Below are 12,691 nucleotides of genomic sequence, written 5' to 3'. Positions count from 1 at the left end.
AAAGAATACCTACAGATCCAATTAAATGTAGGAGTTCAATCGAAATCTTCCTCCCCCAAACTGGTGCATTCCAAAACGCAAGAATACAGTTTGAAACTAAGTCTGAGACACCTGTACAGGCCGGTCGTGGGTTGGTGCCCTCTGCTTGCAAGTTCTCTCTCAACAACGGTAACTTTCTAGAGCCTGTGAAGCTGAAGGGGTCTGCTCTATTTGCTGGATGCCGGGACTAAAGAGTTCTGACTGGTGTGCAGCAGGCAGCCTAGACACAGAGAATCCGCTCACGGAAATGAGCCAGAGCCCCTGGCGCGGCACGCGGGCCGACGCCAACCGGGCCTCCCAAGTGCTGGCTGTCTCTAGAGAAAGTCTGGCCGGACACGGGGCACAGCCGTGAGGCTGAGGACTTTTTTAAATCCTCACCCAGGACATGTTTATGGATTTTAGAGAGAAAAGTAGAGAAAGAGAGAGAAAAAACAAACATCAATGTGAGAGAGAAACATGGATCACTTGCCTCCTGCATGCGCCCCGACCAGGGATTGAACCCACAGCCTTTGGGGTAGAGGACGACGCTCCAACCAACTGAGCCACTGAGGCTGGGCAAGCCGAATTTTTTTTTATTCACAAAAAGACATGTTTGTAAAGATATTTTAAAGTTTTTGGCGATTATCGCTTTGATGTTTACTTCTAGGATACCTTCGTTTGGGGGTGATTGCGTGCCCCGCACACACCTGAAATGCATTTCCCTCCACCGGCCCCCGAGGCCAGTGAGGTCGCGTTGCTGCTGGGGGGTCCGCTGTGACCGAAGCTGACGCACAGGCTCAGTCGTGAAGCAGTTTTACAGTCAACGCTGGACTTTCAAACATGCCTCTCAAACGGCATTGACACCAGCACTGGGCACTCTACCATTGATGAACTCAGCTTCCAGAAGCTTTGTTTTGATTCCAGGCATTGAATTTTTTAAAAAAACAACAACCCGACTTTGTTTTTGGCAAATAACTGAATTGATTCCCTACCTGAAGTACATGAGAGGCTGATATAAAACCAACATTCATTTCCTGGTATGTCTTTCTTCTGCGGTTACGGCCAACAATCCGAGACTCGTGCCTACTTTTGCGCAAACACGAGAGCCCTGCCATTGAACAAGAGGGGAGCTCGTCGAGAGTGAGTGGCTCGCACCGAGAGTCTGTGGCTCAGAGTGGCGGGGAGGTAGGCACCTCTTCCAGGGTCACGCGTGCTCGGTCGCTGTCTTGGGACGGCCCTCCGCGTGCGGCCGACCCGTGGCCGAGAAGCCGAGGCCCCTGAGCAGACGTGTGTTTCTCCTTCATGTGTCCACCGCCTCCCCCGCCCACGGCGAGACAAACTCTCTGCAAATTCCAAGTCCAGCATCAGCGGCCCCGTGAAACAGAGAATCAATACGACAGGTTTGCTAAACGTTTACCTTCCCCCTCATGTCATTCCTCTTTGTTTGTTTGGGAGGACAGTGCTGATGGAGCCGTGAGCGGCCAGGTGGAGGTCTTCACTCAGAGCCTGTCTGGGAGGCCCCGCCTCCGGCTCTGGCTCCGGACCGGTGTCCCCTGTCCTCACCCTGACCTCCCCGGGGACCCGACCTGCCCACGTCCCCGCCGAGACTGGGGCTGCCTCTCCGGGGTCTGATCGCCAACTGTCCTCTTGTTAGCAATTCCCAGTGATGGGATTTTGCCAGAGGAGTTAGGCACACGAGGGCGCGGTAAACCTGGGCGGCGGGGACGGCCGATGTCACGCGGCGAGCTCTCCTCTCCACTCCCAGCACGCGTGTTCAAGCAAGTATGTGCGCTTGAACGTGCGTGTGTGTTGTTTGAACACGCGTGCGCTCCCTCGGGGCACAAGACAGACCCCAGACTCTCGTCAGCTGCACCAGAAACTGTGGCGCAAACATCAGCAGTGAGACTCTTCCCAAGCAGGTGAAAGACCTCCTGGCGGGCACTGGATTTCATTTTAATTTTTTAAAGATAAATGTGCTTCCTTTGCGAAGGCCCTCTAAAGCCGGGCCAGGCTGACTGAGAATTGATTTTGTTGAAACCGATATCCTTTTATCCCCGAGCTGCCCGTGAAATCTCAGCGCAGGGCCCTCGCCTCGGGCGCCCGTGGCTCCCGGGCCGGCGGGAACCAGCCGGGCATCTTCATCATCCTCGCCCTGAATCCGGACACGGAGCCCCGGGCACCCCGGTGACGGTGCTCCGGGAGGGCCAGAGCCCGGGGCGCCGGGGGGGCCGTGGGTCCCAAAGGTCCTCACAGGAGCCGAAAGGGCAGACCTCCCTGCGGGGATTCGGGGGGCTGGGTTGGGCTGCTGCCTCCCAGACAGGACGGGAACCTCGGTCTCTCTCAGCTCATTTTATTTAGGAAAAAAATGGCAACCTTGGAAATACTTGAGGAAAGATTTCATTTTGCTTTGCAGTCCCCACAGCCCCCATGAGGACGTGCCAGGGGACAACCGGGGTAGGAAATGAGCATGCTCTGTCCCCCAGCCGTGGGGCCGCTCCTGCCACCTGGGAACACAGGTCAACATGGTTACTCCTGGGGGGGGCAGAGCGCACAGTCGGGGGGGGTGCCCATGGCGCATCCCATGAACAGGAGGTGGGAGCACCTCACCCATACAGCAGGAGACGGACACGGGCACCGGCAGCTGAACACGGGCGGAGCTCTGGGAGAGCACTCCCGGTGGGCGGTGCGAGCGCCCGGGGGGCGGTGTGGCCGCAGCTCGGGGTGGAGTCCGCGTGGGGACAGACTGGGGGTGCGGGGCAGAGGGCTCTGGGGACAGGCGGGAGGCAGTGCGTGCTGAGCCTTTCCAAGGGGCCCGTGTGAGGGGCCCGAACACCTAATTTTTAGAAGATAAATGAATTTCAACTTTTTAGGGGGAAATGTGAGACACGTTTTGTGAATATTAATCACATTAATTCTATTTGCTAAGGTATTTCCTTGAAAATAAATACATATATGAGGTCTGCCCAGAAAGTATCGAGCCATGCATTATGAAAAATAGAGACATTTATTGAAGAAGATAAAAGAAATATTGTACACGGGACAGTGACACCTCGGTCCCCTTCAAAGCAGGCACCCGGGGACGTCACCCAGCTCTCCCAGCCACCATCAGCTGCCCCATCGTATTTTCCTGAATGTCATCAACGGTCTGGAATCTCTTCCCTTTCGAAGGTGATTTTAGTTTTGGGAAAAGCCAGAAGTCACAGGGTGCCAAATCTGGGCTGTAGAGGGGCGGAGTCACCTGGGTGATTTAATATTTCACCAAAAAACTCCGCACGAGATATAATACATGAGTGGGCGCGTTGTCGTGATGAAGCTGCCAGTCACCCATTGCCCACAGCTGCAGCCTCTGAATCACCCAAATAGTTTCCACAGAGGAATGTTCAAGCTTAATGAAAAATCTGACGCAGGATCGTTGCTCTACTCGCTCAGTCATTTTGAATGTGACGGCCACACAGTGCACTTGCTCATCAACAGTGTCTACTGCCCCCACTGACCAGTACAGTGAAGTCATCATTGTTCACACAGGTGCATTCCAGTCCACTCTCCGTGGCTGCCAGGTGACACCGAGGTCATGCAAACCATTCTTTCTACACTAACAGTAGCTGGGCTTTTCCGGACAGACCTTGTGCATATATATATACACACACACACACCCCTTTTTAAAGGCAGGCTTATGGGTATTCTCTCCCATTTCATCTCCTCCTTCTGCAAATGAGGGAAGTGAGGCCCGGATGTGCCTGGGGACCCCCTGGGGACCCAGTAGGAAGGGCAGTGGGTGGGACCAGAGCCAGCCCCCTGCCCCCAGCTCCAGGCCGGCTTGGGGATGCCCAGGCCCTCCCCACCTGGATTTTCCGCCTCTCCATCCTCATCAGGGGAGGGTGGCCTGGGGCGTGCCCTCTGTGCGAGCTCAGAGAGTGTGTGTGTGTTTACCTTGTTTGAAGTGCTGGTCTCATCAGCGCCCTGAACGACTGGTGTGTGCAACTGAGACAGAGAGAAACCAGAAAACCCAGGAATGAACCAGGTTAAGAGAAAACCACTCTTTCTGGGCATCTGAAATGGCCCGCTGAGCAAAGCCATCTGAGACGGTTACGCCTTCGTGTCGAAGAGTCGCAGGCCTGTGGCCCTGAGTGACTCTCCACCTCGGCCGGCCCAGCCTAGAGGCGGCTGCCCCTGAACTTGGGCCCCAGCCTGCGAGCACGTCTGAGCAGGTGTGGCCGGCGATCGCGTCAGTGCGCAGCTGTGTGCCTCACCCAGCTGCACCGCGCTTGAAAAACCTGAGACGCAATTTCCAGGACGGGCGCCGCGTGGACACCGCCCCCCGCCCCAGGGCGATGGCCCTTCCTTCCCCGCAGTTCGTGTCCCCGGGGGAGGCAGACTCGGGCCTGGGGGCTGCCGGGAGCAGACGCATCCTCTGATCTGCGAAGAGGACGTCTTCCCTTCCTCGGACACAGGAACAGAGGCCGCGGGGAGCCCTCGCTAAGAACGCTTCTGGCTGGTTCTCCCGGGACAGGATAGACTGGGGGGGGGGCAAGGGCAGCGGTGTCTGTCTTCAGGCGTCTCCGCTGACAGCTCATCTCTCCCGAAGGCGTCCCTGCCGAGGGTTTGGAGGGTTAACTCAAGGCACCTCGGGTAATGGCCCCACGGATCTCGCTGGGGACGCGGCGAAGCTACCCGCCCGAGCTGGGATGCACAGCGTCATCCCCTCGCGTGACGACGACGGCCTTCCCCGTGGCTGGGGACAGGCCCAGGCTGCAGACGTCCGCACCGCCGCGTGCTGACCCCAGGGCGCGAGCAGACGGGTGACGGCCACGGAGCGTGGGCAGGCCGTCTCCCGGAGGGCAGACGTGGCCGCAGCCTCGTCCGCCGACCACAGCGGGGCAGACCTTGGCGGCACGCGGTGTGCGTGGTGCAAAGTCAGGGCTTCCTGGAAAGGGCACCTGAAGAACTCCAGCTGCTTCTCCAGCTCTTCCTCCCAAGGCGTCGTTGCTCTACCAGCTACGGGGCAGCCGGCGACAGCTTCCCACACCCGGGCCCTTCAGACACCGAGGGCCGTTTAAGTTCTGGTCAAAGGGACCCCCCTAGAAATGCAGACAAGGGCAACACACTGCGGGAGAAAGTGCCTCGGAGATATTTTAACGGTTCGGCGCTGCATATGGAAACAGCGGGCACCACGTTGCGTAGGTTAACGACGAAAGGTTGGCGAGTTCATGAAAAAGCCAGAGACTGTGTCAGTGCGTGAAGGCTTTTGAGAAACGGCCCGGTGCTCAGTACCGGGACCACGGACATGCTCCGGCCTTGACCCTGGCCTGTCTCTCCCGGGAGTTTGTGCTAACGCCACGTCCAAAGGCGAACGAAGGCCACACACAGGGTGAGGCTGCCCGCAGCCTTCCTCTCGGTCCTCCTCCGCCCTCGCTGCTGCCCGCAGGGTCCACAAGACGCAGCACACCCCGACCGTTGGCGGGGCCACGCCCCCTCCAGTCCCCAGCTCACGGGATGGGAACCACGAGGGCCGTTTCTCTCTGCACCGCGGTGAAGCTGGTAGCGAGGGCCTCACTGCCGTACAAAAGCAACATACACGTGCACGTGCGTGTATACACACACACACACACATGCACACGCTCCTCTCCAAAAAACTGGAACGAGGACCACAAGTTCAACAAAAGAACGGAAGAGCACGCTGAGTCACGTCGCACCCACGGTTCCCGCGTCAGGATACAAAGCGAACCCTGTGCCGTGTGAACCTCCCCCGGCGACGTCCTTAGTGATTGTTCTAGAATGAAAATACGCACCTCAACGTATCTCTATCTAATTCGGATTAACCCCGAGCTAATTTCTCTAAAGCAGGGAGTCCGTTTCTTTTTAAATGTTTCGCACGTCTCCGCACCGAGGACAAGCCCTGTCGCAGAGCGGCCCTGCTTTGAGCCGGAAAGCGCGTCCTCTGAGCGGCGGGTCCAGGAGCAGGCCCCCGGGGCCCAGAGGGAGGGGGCGGCCCACGAGATTCCCCTTCCTCCCTCGTCGCTCCCCCGTGTGTGGCGGGTTGGGCGCACTCAGTCACGGAGCACACGCGCACACTGCATGCACCTTTCCCGAGCACGTGGGCTGCCGCCGTGCACTGCCAGCAGTGTGGCCCGCTGGGCGGCGGCTGCAGCTTCAGGGAGACCCCACAGCGAGGCCGAACGGGAGCCGGCCTTCCCTCGTGAGCAGGGTCGCGTGTGAGCCACACACGTGTGTATGCACACACACACACGCTCAGACACACCCCGCACTGCAGTGTGTCCACTACCTGCAATTTAATCATCCTCTTATCTGCTCCTTGAAAGGAAAACCGAACAACCCTATCTGGTGCGTCTCACACATTGCCCACACGGCTGCTTCTAATATTGTGGGTTCTCGGTGTTTATCTCTAAAACGTTAGAAGAGTTTCCACGGTCCTCCAACAGCACGGCCACACTCGCTTCCCGTGGAAATGAACCTGAGACTGACGGCCCCCGGGCGGCACCGAGGCCGGAGGGGGGTGCACAGTGCTCGTCGCCGGGGTGTCCGGGGGCCACCGTGAACCCCAGTGATGTCCTAGTGTGCGCTCGCTGGTCGGGTTCGGCCCCGCAGCACGCCCCACCCCCGGCTCCCGGCCCGGCGCGCAGACCATGGCGCCACCGGGGGCACTCGCAGAACGAAGACCAGCTCTCCCCCACTCCCAGGGCCCCGAGGGCGGAGGGGCAGCTGAAGGAATCTCCCCACCGCGCCGCTGAGCCCATCCCCAGAGAGAACCCGACACCTCGGAAGTCGGTGTAATGCCCCCCCCCTTCCTGTAACTGAGGACAATAACAATAACAGAAAAGGCAGGCGTGCCCCCAAACGTCCTTCCTACCAAACAGGAGTCAGGGTGAGATCAAGCCGTGCGAGTCAACACAGTGAATACATTACGCTGTGTTTCGTCGGTGATCATTTATTTATATTCCGGGCATTCTCGGGCTCCGGCTTTCTTTCGCTGCTTTGAGGGGAGTGACTCTGGCAGCTGGCAGCCGGGCGGCAATTTTCCTCCTGTCGGGAGGGGGAGCTGCCTAGCGCCCCAGGCCCAGAGCTCCGAGTGTGGGGGTCAGTCCCGGCCCCGAGGTCAGCAGGTAACACCCTTCACAGTCCGTCCACGCTCCGCCTGCCCGAGCATTTAATCTCACACTGGGCACCGTTCTGGGTGTCTCAAAGTCTGCGATCTATCAAACATGTAGTTGTTTTTTCACGAAAACGTGTGTGTGTGTGTGTGAGGGGCACGGTGGGACCGCCATAAATTGTTTGGTTGGTTACTGCCGAGCATTCGGTGCTGATGGAAGCTGTTTTCATTTCCCGAGCAGATAGATATTTTACTAAGAATCCCAGACGCCGTGTGCCCCCCCAAGGTCAGAACACTCGATAACCGGAGACGGCTGAACGCCGACGGCTCTCTGCTGAGCACGTTCTCACGAGACTCAACGGGACGGACGAGCATGGACACACTGAGGTTCGTTCCTGGTCGTCGTCGTCGTCCTGAACATTTGAGGCTGTTGACACTATGATGGCATTAGGTCAAACCTTTTAATACAAATCCTTCTGTAATCTGTAATCCTTCTCGAACACAGTTTTTTTTAAAACTACCCATCTTCCTTCTTTAGAAATTTTTATTTGTTTATTTCTAGAGAGGGGGAAGGGAGGAAAAGAGAGAGGGAGAGAAACATCCATGTGTGGTTGTCTCTCGAGCGTCCCCTACTGGGCACCTGGCCTGCATCCTAGGCACGTTCCCTGACTGGGAATCGAACTGGCGACCATCTGTGTCTCAGGCTGGCACTCAGTCCAGTGGGCCACATCAGCCGGGGCCCCATCCTCCTAATAAGGCACCCAACCCCCCTTTCCTTCACCCCTGCTCTTCCTCAAAGGACAGCAGCCACGGGACAGCCTCTGGGAGTTTGATCTCCGGGCAAGAACCACTTCCTCTCTCTCCACACCGTCAGCGCCTGGGGTAAACGTCCCGCGAGTTTCGGAGTAGACCTTATTCATACAAACGGCGCTTTCAAACGTGTTTTGCTTATTCAAAAAAATCACATCTTTATGACATAAACTGACTACAAATGGAAATACGCGAGTTTAAGTCCTTACAAAATGTTAGCCTATCCACACACGATAAGGAATTAATTCCAGCCCTTGGCTGGTGTGGCTCAGTGGATTGAGCCCTGGCCTGGGAACCAAAGGGTCACCGGTTCGATTCCCAGTCAGAGTCCATGTCTGGGTTGTGGGCCAGGTCCCCAGTAGGGGGAGCTTGAGAGGCAACCACACATGGATGTTTCTCTCCCTCTCTTTCTCCCTCCCTTCCCCATTCTCTAAAAATAAATAAATAAATCTTTAAAACAGGAATTCCAGTAGTTCCTGACACAGCTACCCGACCCTAGACCCCGAGAGGAATCTACCCCGAGAGCAAACGTAAGTGCGGAGACGTCCGGAGCTTCCTCAGGGGGTGTCGTGCGGGGGGAGTCAAGAGGCGGCACCCTGTGAGATCTGTGGGAGACCGTGAGTGGGCACAGAGGTGGTGCCAGTCGTGACGGGGAGACACAGGGAGCCCCGGGGGACAGAGGGCGAGGGAGGCAAGGCGGACGCGGTGGCACGCTGACCGCAGGCACACACAGCGAGGGGCGCACAGCTGTTCACGGGACAGCTCCTTCGGCTCCTCCGCGGGCCCGCAACTGCCGCAGCGTTTTAGGGCTGAGAGAGCCCTCAGGGAGTGAGGCCACGTCTCCCGTCTTTGTAAACATCCGAGCGAGGACTCCCCGCCCATCGGACGCCAAAGCGCTGCCTCTCACCGTAGCGGACGAGAACACGCAGTGTCCTGGACCCTGGAGACGCCCGACGTGGGAGTGCCCCGTGTCTGAGCCACTCACCGAACGCCCTTGGGCTCACTGAGAGCCTCTCTGTCCACCCGCACCCTCGGGCAGGGCGTGAGCTGTCCGCCCACCGTATGCTGTCACCGCGCACAGGACGCAGCTCCGTGGGCTGCTCGGCGGGCTCGCCCACCCCAGCCGCAGCGACACACCGCCAGCTGCTCCGCACGCCTCTCCTTCCCGAACCCAAGTCCTCCTCCCGCTGTCAGTCCGTCCTGACACCCCTCGAAGTACACGGAGGCCGGCCAGGCCGCGGCCAGGGCTGCGAGTGTGTTCGGAAGAGCCCCGTCCACACTGACCTGCCCGCGCAGCCCCAGGGGCCGCACCTCACGGCGTCCCTCTTTCCCACTAACACCCCCAAGGGGCAGCCAGCCCGCAGAGGAGCTCCCGGACCGCTGCCGTGGGGCAGCCTGGGCTCCTGCGTGCCCCTGGGGAGAGGCACCTGTGCCGCCCACGGCCCACCCCACTTTAACTGGCTCAAGGGCAGAACCTCAGGAATGTCTCGGATGCTCCTAACAACCCGGGTGACCGTCCGCCACTTCCAGAGTCCACAGCACAGGGCCACCCACCTTGGGCTGGCGACCCTGCCCATGAGGAGCGGCAGGGCCCGCAGGTCAGCCCACCCCGTCTCGGAGGGGCCCAGGCTGGGGACTGCTCGCATCTCTCGGAGCCGACCCGTGGCTCCCGCCAAGTCCCTGCACCGGGCCCAGCGGCTGTGCGGAGCCGGCCCACCCCTCTCACTGGGGAAGACACTCACGTGCGTGAAGACTGAAGACCCGGCCGCGTCCCCACACCCGGCGCTCCCCCAAGGCGCACCCATGGGCTTTCCCAAACTGCCCCCCCACCCCCCTCTGCCCGCCTTCGCTCCTGGGCCCCTTCTCCCGGGGAGCACACGCCTGTCAAAGATCCTCTCAGAGTGTGGGGCCCAGAGGCACTTGAGCTTCAGATGAAAGGGCTGGTTCTCGTTATTCAGACGTGGAAGTGCCCCCTTTGTCAACCGTGGTCAAGGACGTCCTGCCAGCCCTGTTCCCGGAGCAGACTCCGCTTTGATCTGCCCCGGGCGCTCCCTGGGAGGGGAGGGGGCCCTCTTCCTGCCTAATTTGCCTGTGAAGAATATTCAATTACGTTTCAAGTTTTAATTTGCTTCGTAATGAAAAGTAAATGAACCCGGCCGGCACGGCTGACGTGTCTGGGAGAGAGAAGAGCTGCTTTGCGAGAACAAACACAGTTCAGTTAAAACAAGCAACTCTCCCCAAAGGTGGGAACTGAATTCCTCCCCAGGGAACTTTGTGGGGCCCGTGCCACACCCACCCGAGGACCCCCGCCTCACCACAGCGCAGCTCCCCACGGTCGCGGGGCCCCTGGCGGCCACGCCCACGCGCACCTGGGCGCGGGGCCCGGCCCGCCCGCCCGCGGCTCTGCCACGTGCCCGCAGTCTGCAGTGGCGGGGCCCGGCCCGCCCGCCCGCCCGCCCGCCCGCCCGCGGCTCTGCCACGTGCCCGCGGTCTGCAGTGGCGGGGCCCGCCCGCCCGCCCGCCCGCCCGCGGCTCTGTCACGTGCCCGCGGCCTGCAGGGGCGGGGCTGCGGCCCACCTACCGTTCCTGCAGACGGGGCAGCACTGGTCGGGCTCGTACACGGGGTCCACGCACTCCGTCTGGGGACACGCGGACACGGAGCACAGCACCTCCCCGTTGGCCTCGCAGCGGCACCTCTCGCAGGGGGACACCTGGAACAGAAGCCCACGGTCAGACAGCGCGTCCCGTCCTTGCCGCCCAGGGTCGCGGCCCCGCCCCGCCCCCGCCCCACACGCGTGGTGGTTCCCAGGGTCCTGGGGACATAAAAAAATTACCCAGCCAAGTGGTTTTCAAATCGCGGACACAGGGTCCCGGGGTCAGGAAGCCCCCTCGGGCCCCGCAGGGGACGGGCCACAGGGCCCCTCTGAGCGCCAGGTGGCAGCGGTCTTAGTGATCCACGCACTGGGGTTTTGAAGGAAAGGCTTTTGTTGAAATATCAAAGAAATAACACGTCCCATGGGCCCTCGCCCAGCCGCTCACCAGGCGGACACATCCCCTTTCCCAGACCTGCCCGGTGCCACCCAGCCCAGCCTGGACAGCCCCCGCGTCCGACTCAGGAGCACCGCGGACTAGGAACGCAGGGAGAAGGGCGCGCGGGGGACGCCGCGACACCCCTCTGGGCCGGGCCCCTGGCCAGGAGCTGTCTGACCGCGACCTCACGTAACCCTCGGGGCAACGAGGAGGCACCCACGACCATTCCTGGCGGAGTCTGCGGACGAGGAAACGGAGACTGCGAGGTGGCCGGCAGCACCCTCCCCCACCCAGTGCGACCCGCTGCTCCAGGCGCTGGCTTCCCCGGGCCCCGCTGTCCTTGGCGGCCCTCGGCCCTGAGTCTACCTCTGGATCTTCCCAGTCGAGCCTCGGGGCCATTCCTGCAAAGGCCGAGAGCGCACGGCCTGCCGGATCCTTCCGCGGTGGCCGGGGCGGGCGGGGCCGGCTGCTTCTGAAAACCACCCGAGTGTGTCTTCCCCGGGGGCTGGCCCAGGACAAAGCAGAAACAGGACGTGGGGACCCCGCAATCGGAGGCAGAAGTGGGGCCTGGACGGGGGGCAGGTGGTTCCGCGTCCGAGCGTCCCGTCCGATCACCAGGGTCCCGGGACCCCGGCCCAGCACCCAGCTGTCAGAGCAGAGCTCTCCGGTCTCGAGTCCCGGGCCCCGGAGTCGCGCCGACCCCAACCTGCGGAGCCCCCCCTGGACAGCCCCCCCGGGCTGCTCCCCTGGCGGCCTGGCCCCCATCACAGACGTGCCGGGCTCTACCCAGCTCACTGCCCGGCCGGCCCCTCCGCCGGGCAGCAGCCTGCAGGGCCCAGCACGCGCTGGGAAAGGCTCCCACCGCTGGCCTTCCCCCGGGACAGGACACCGCTGGGCGGGCTCCTGCCTGTGTTGGACCCACCGCACATCCTCCCCCTCCAGGGTCGTCTGTGGTGTCAGCGCAGGGGCGCTGGTCACCCACCCCCTTTCTGTTAAACCCCGACGTGCCTCCCAACTCAGCCTCCCTGGTGTCATCCACGTGGCTCAGCTGAGAACCACTGCCACCGACCACCCCACCTCCCGCTCCCAGTGCCCCCAGCTCAGCCCCTATCCGCCCGTGGGCTGGGCTCTGGAGCCCAGCCTGGCTGTGGCTGGGGCCGTGGGGGCCAATGAGAGTGGCTGCTGCCCAGGAGGGAGGGGCCTTTGCTGCCCAGGAGGGAGGGGCCTCCGAGGAGACCGCCCCGGCAGCACGGGGCCCAGGCCTGGGCCCCGGCCACAACGCAGGGCTCAGAGCAGCCGCCTGGCATTCTGGGTCACAGGGACCCTCCTCACAGCTCCCCTCACCTCCGCGCAGGTATGGCTGGAGCCCCGCCCACCAGGTGCCAGGGGCAGGCAGATGGCTCCCGCAGCTAGGGCTGTGGCAGAAGGTGGCCCTCTCCCATGACCTGCTTAGATCGCAAACAGCTGGCCCCACCGTAGCCCCCGGGTCTGGGCACGCCCCGCGCTGAGGAGTCCTCGCCACGCAGCTCAGGAGCAGAGGGCCTCCGGACACTGCGGGGAGCGCTCCCCGGGTGCAGCGGCAGGGGCTCCCAAAGCACGCTGGGGCCTGGGGAGTCAGGGAAACAGCCCTTCCTCTTCTCCAACCTTCCCTGTCCCCCGAAGAAGCTTCCCTGGGGGTGCGCCTAACGATAACAGTGCCTCCTGACAGCCAGTGGCGACCTGCCC

General features: G+C 61.3%; 1 protein-coding gene across 1 annotated transcript in view; it reads right to left on the bottom strand.

The window, feature by feature from the left end:
* Positions 1-12,691, bottom strand: part of VWC2 (von Willebrand factor C domain containing 2) — a 43,101-nt gene that overhangs the window by 15,884 nt on the left and 14,526 nt on the right. Inside the window, exon 4 of the mRNA XM_045828889.1 lies at positions 10,518-10,647. Coding sequence (XP_045684845.1) covers positions 10,518-10,647 — 130 coding nt within the window. The remainder of the gene's footprint in view (positions 1-10,517; positions 10,648-12,691) is intronic.

Source organism: Phyllostomus hastatus, unplaced genomic scaffold (assembly GCF_019186645.2).
Source record: "Phyllostomus hastatus isolate PE091 unplaced genomic scaffold, TTU_PhHast_1.1 phas_scaffold_78, whole genome shotgun sequence".
Lineage (NCBI taxonomy): Eukaryota > Metazoa > Chordata > Mammalia > Chiroptera > Phyllostomidae > Phyllostomus > Phyllostomus hastatus.
The sequence above is the reverse complement of the archived record's forward strand: the minus strand, read 5'-3'. Positions and strand labels throughout refer to the sequence as shown.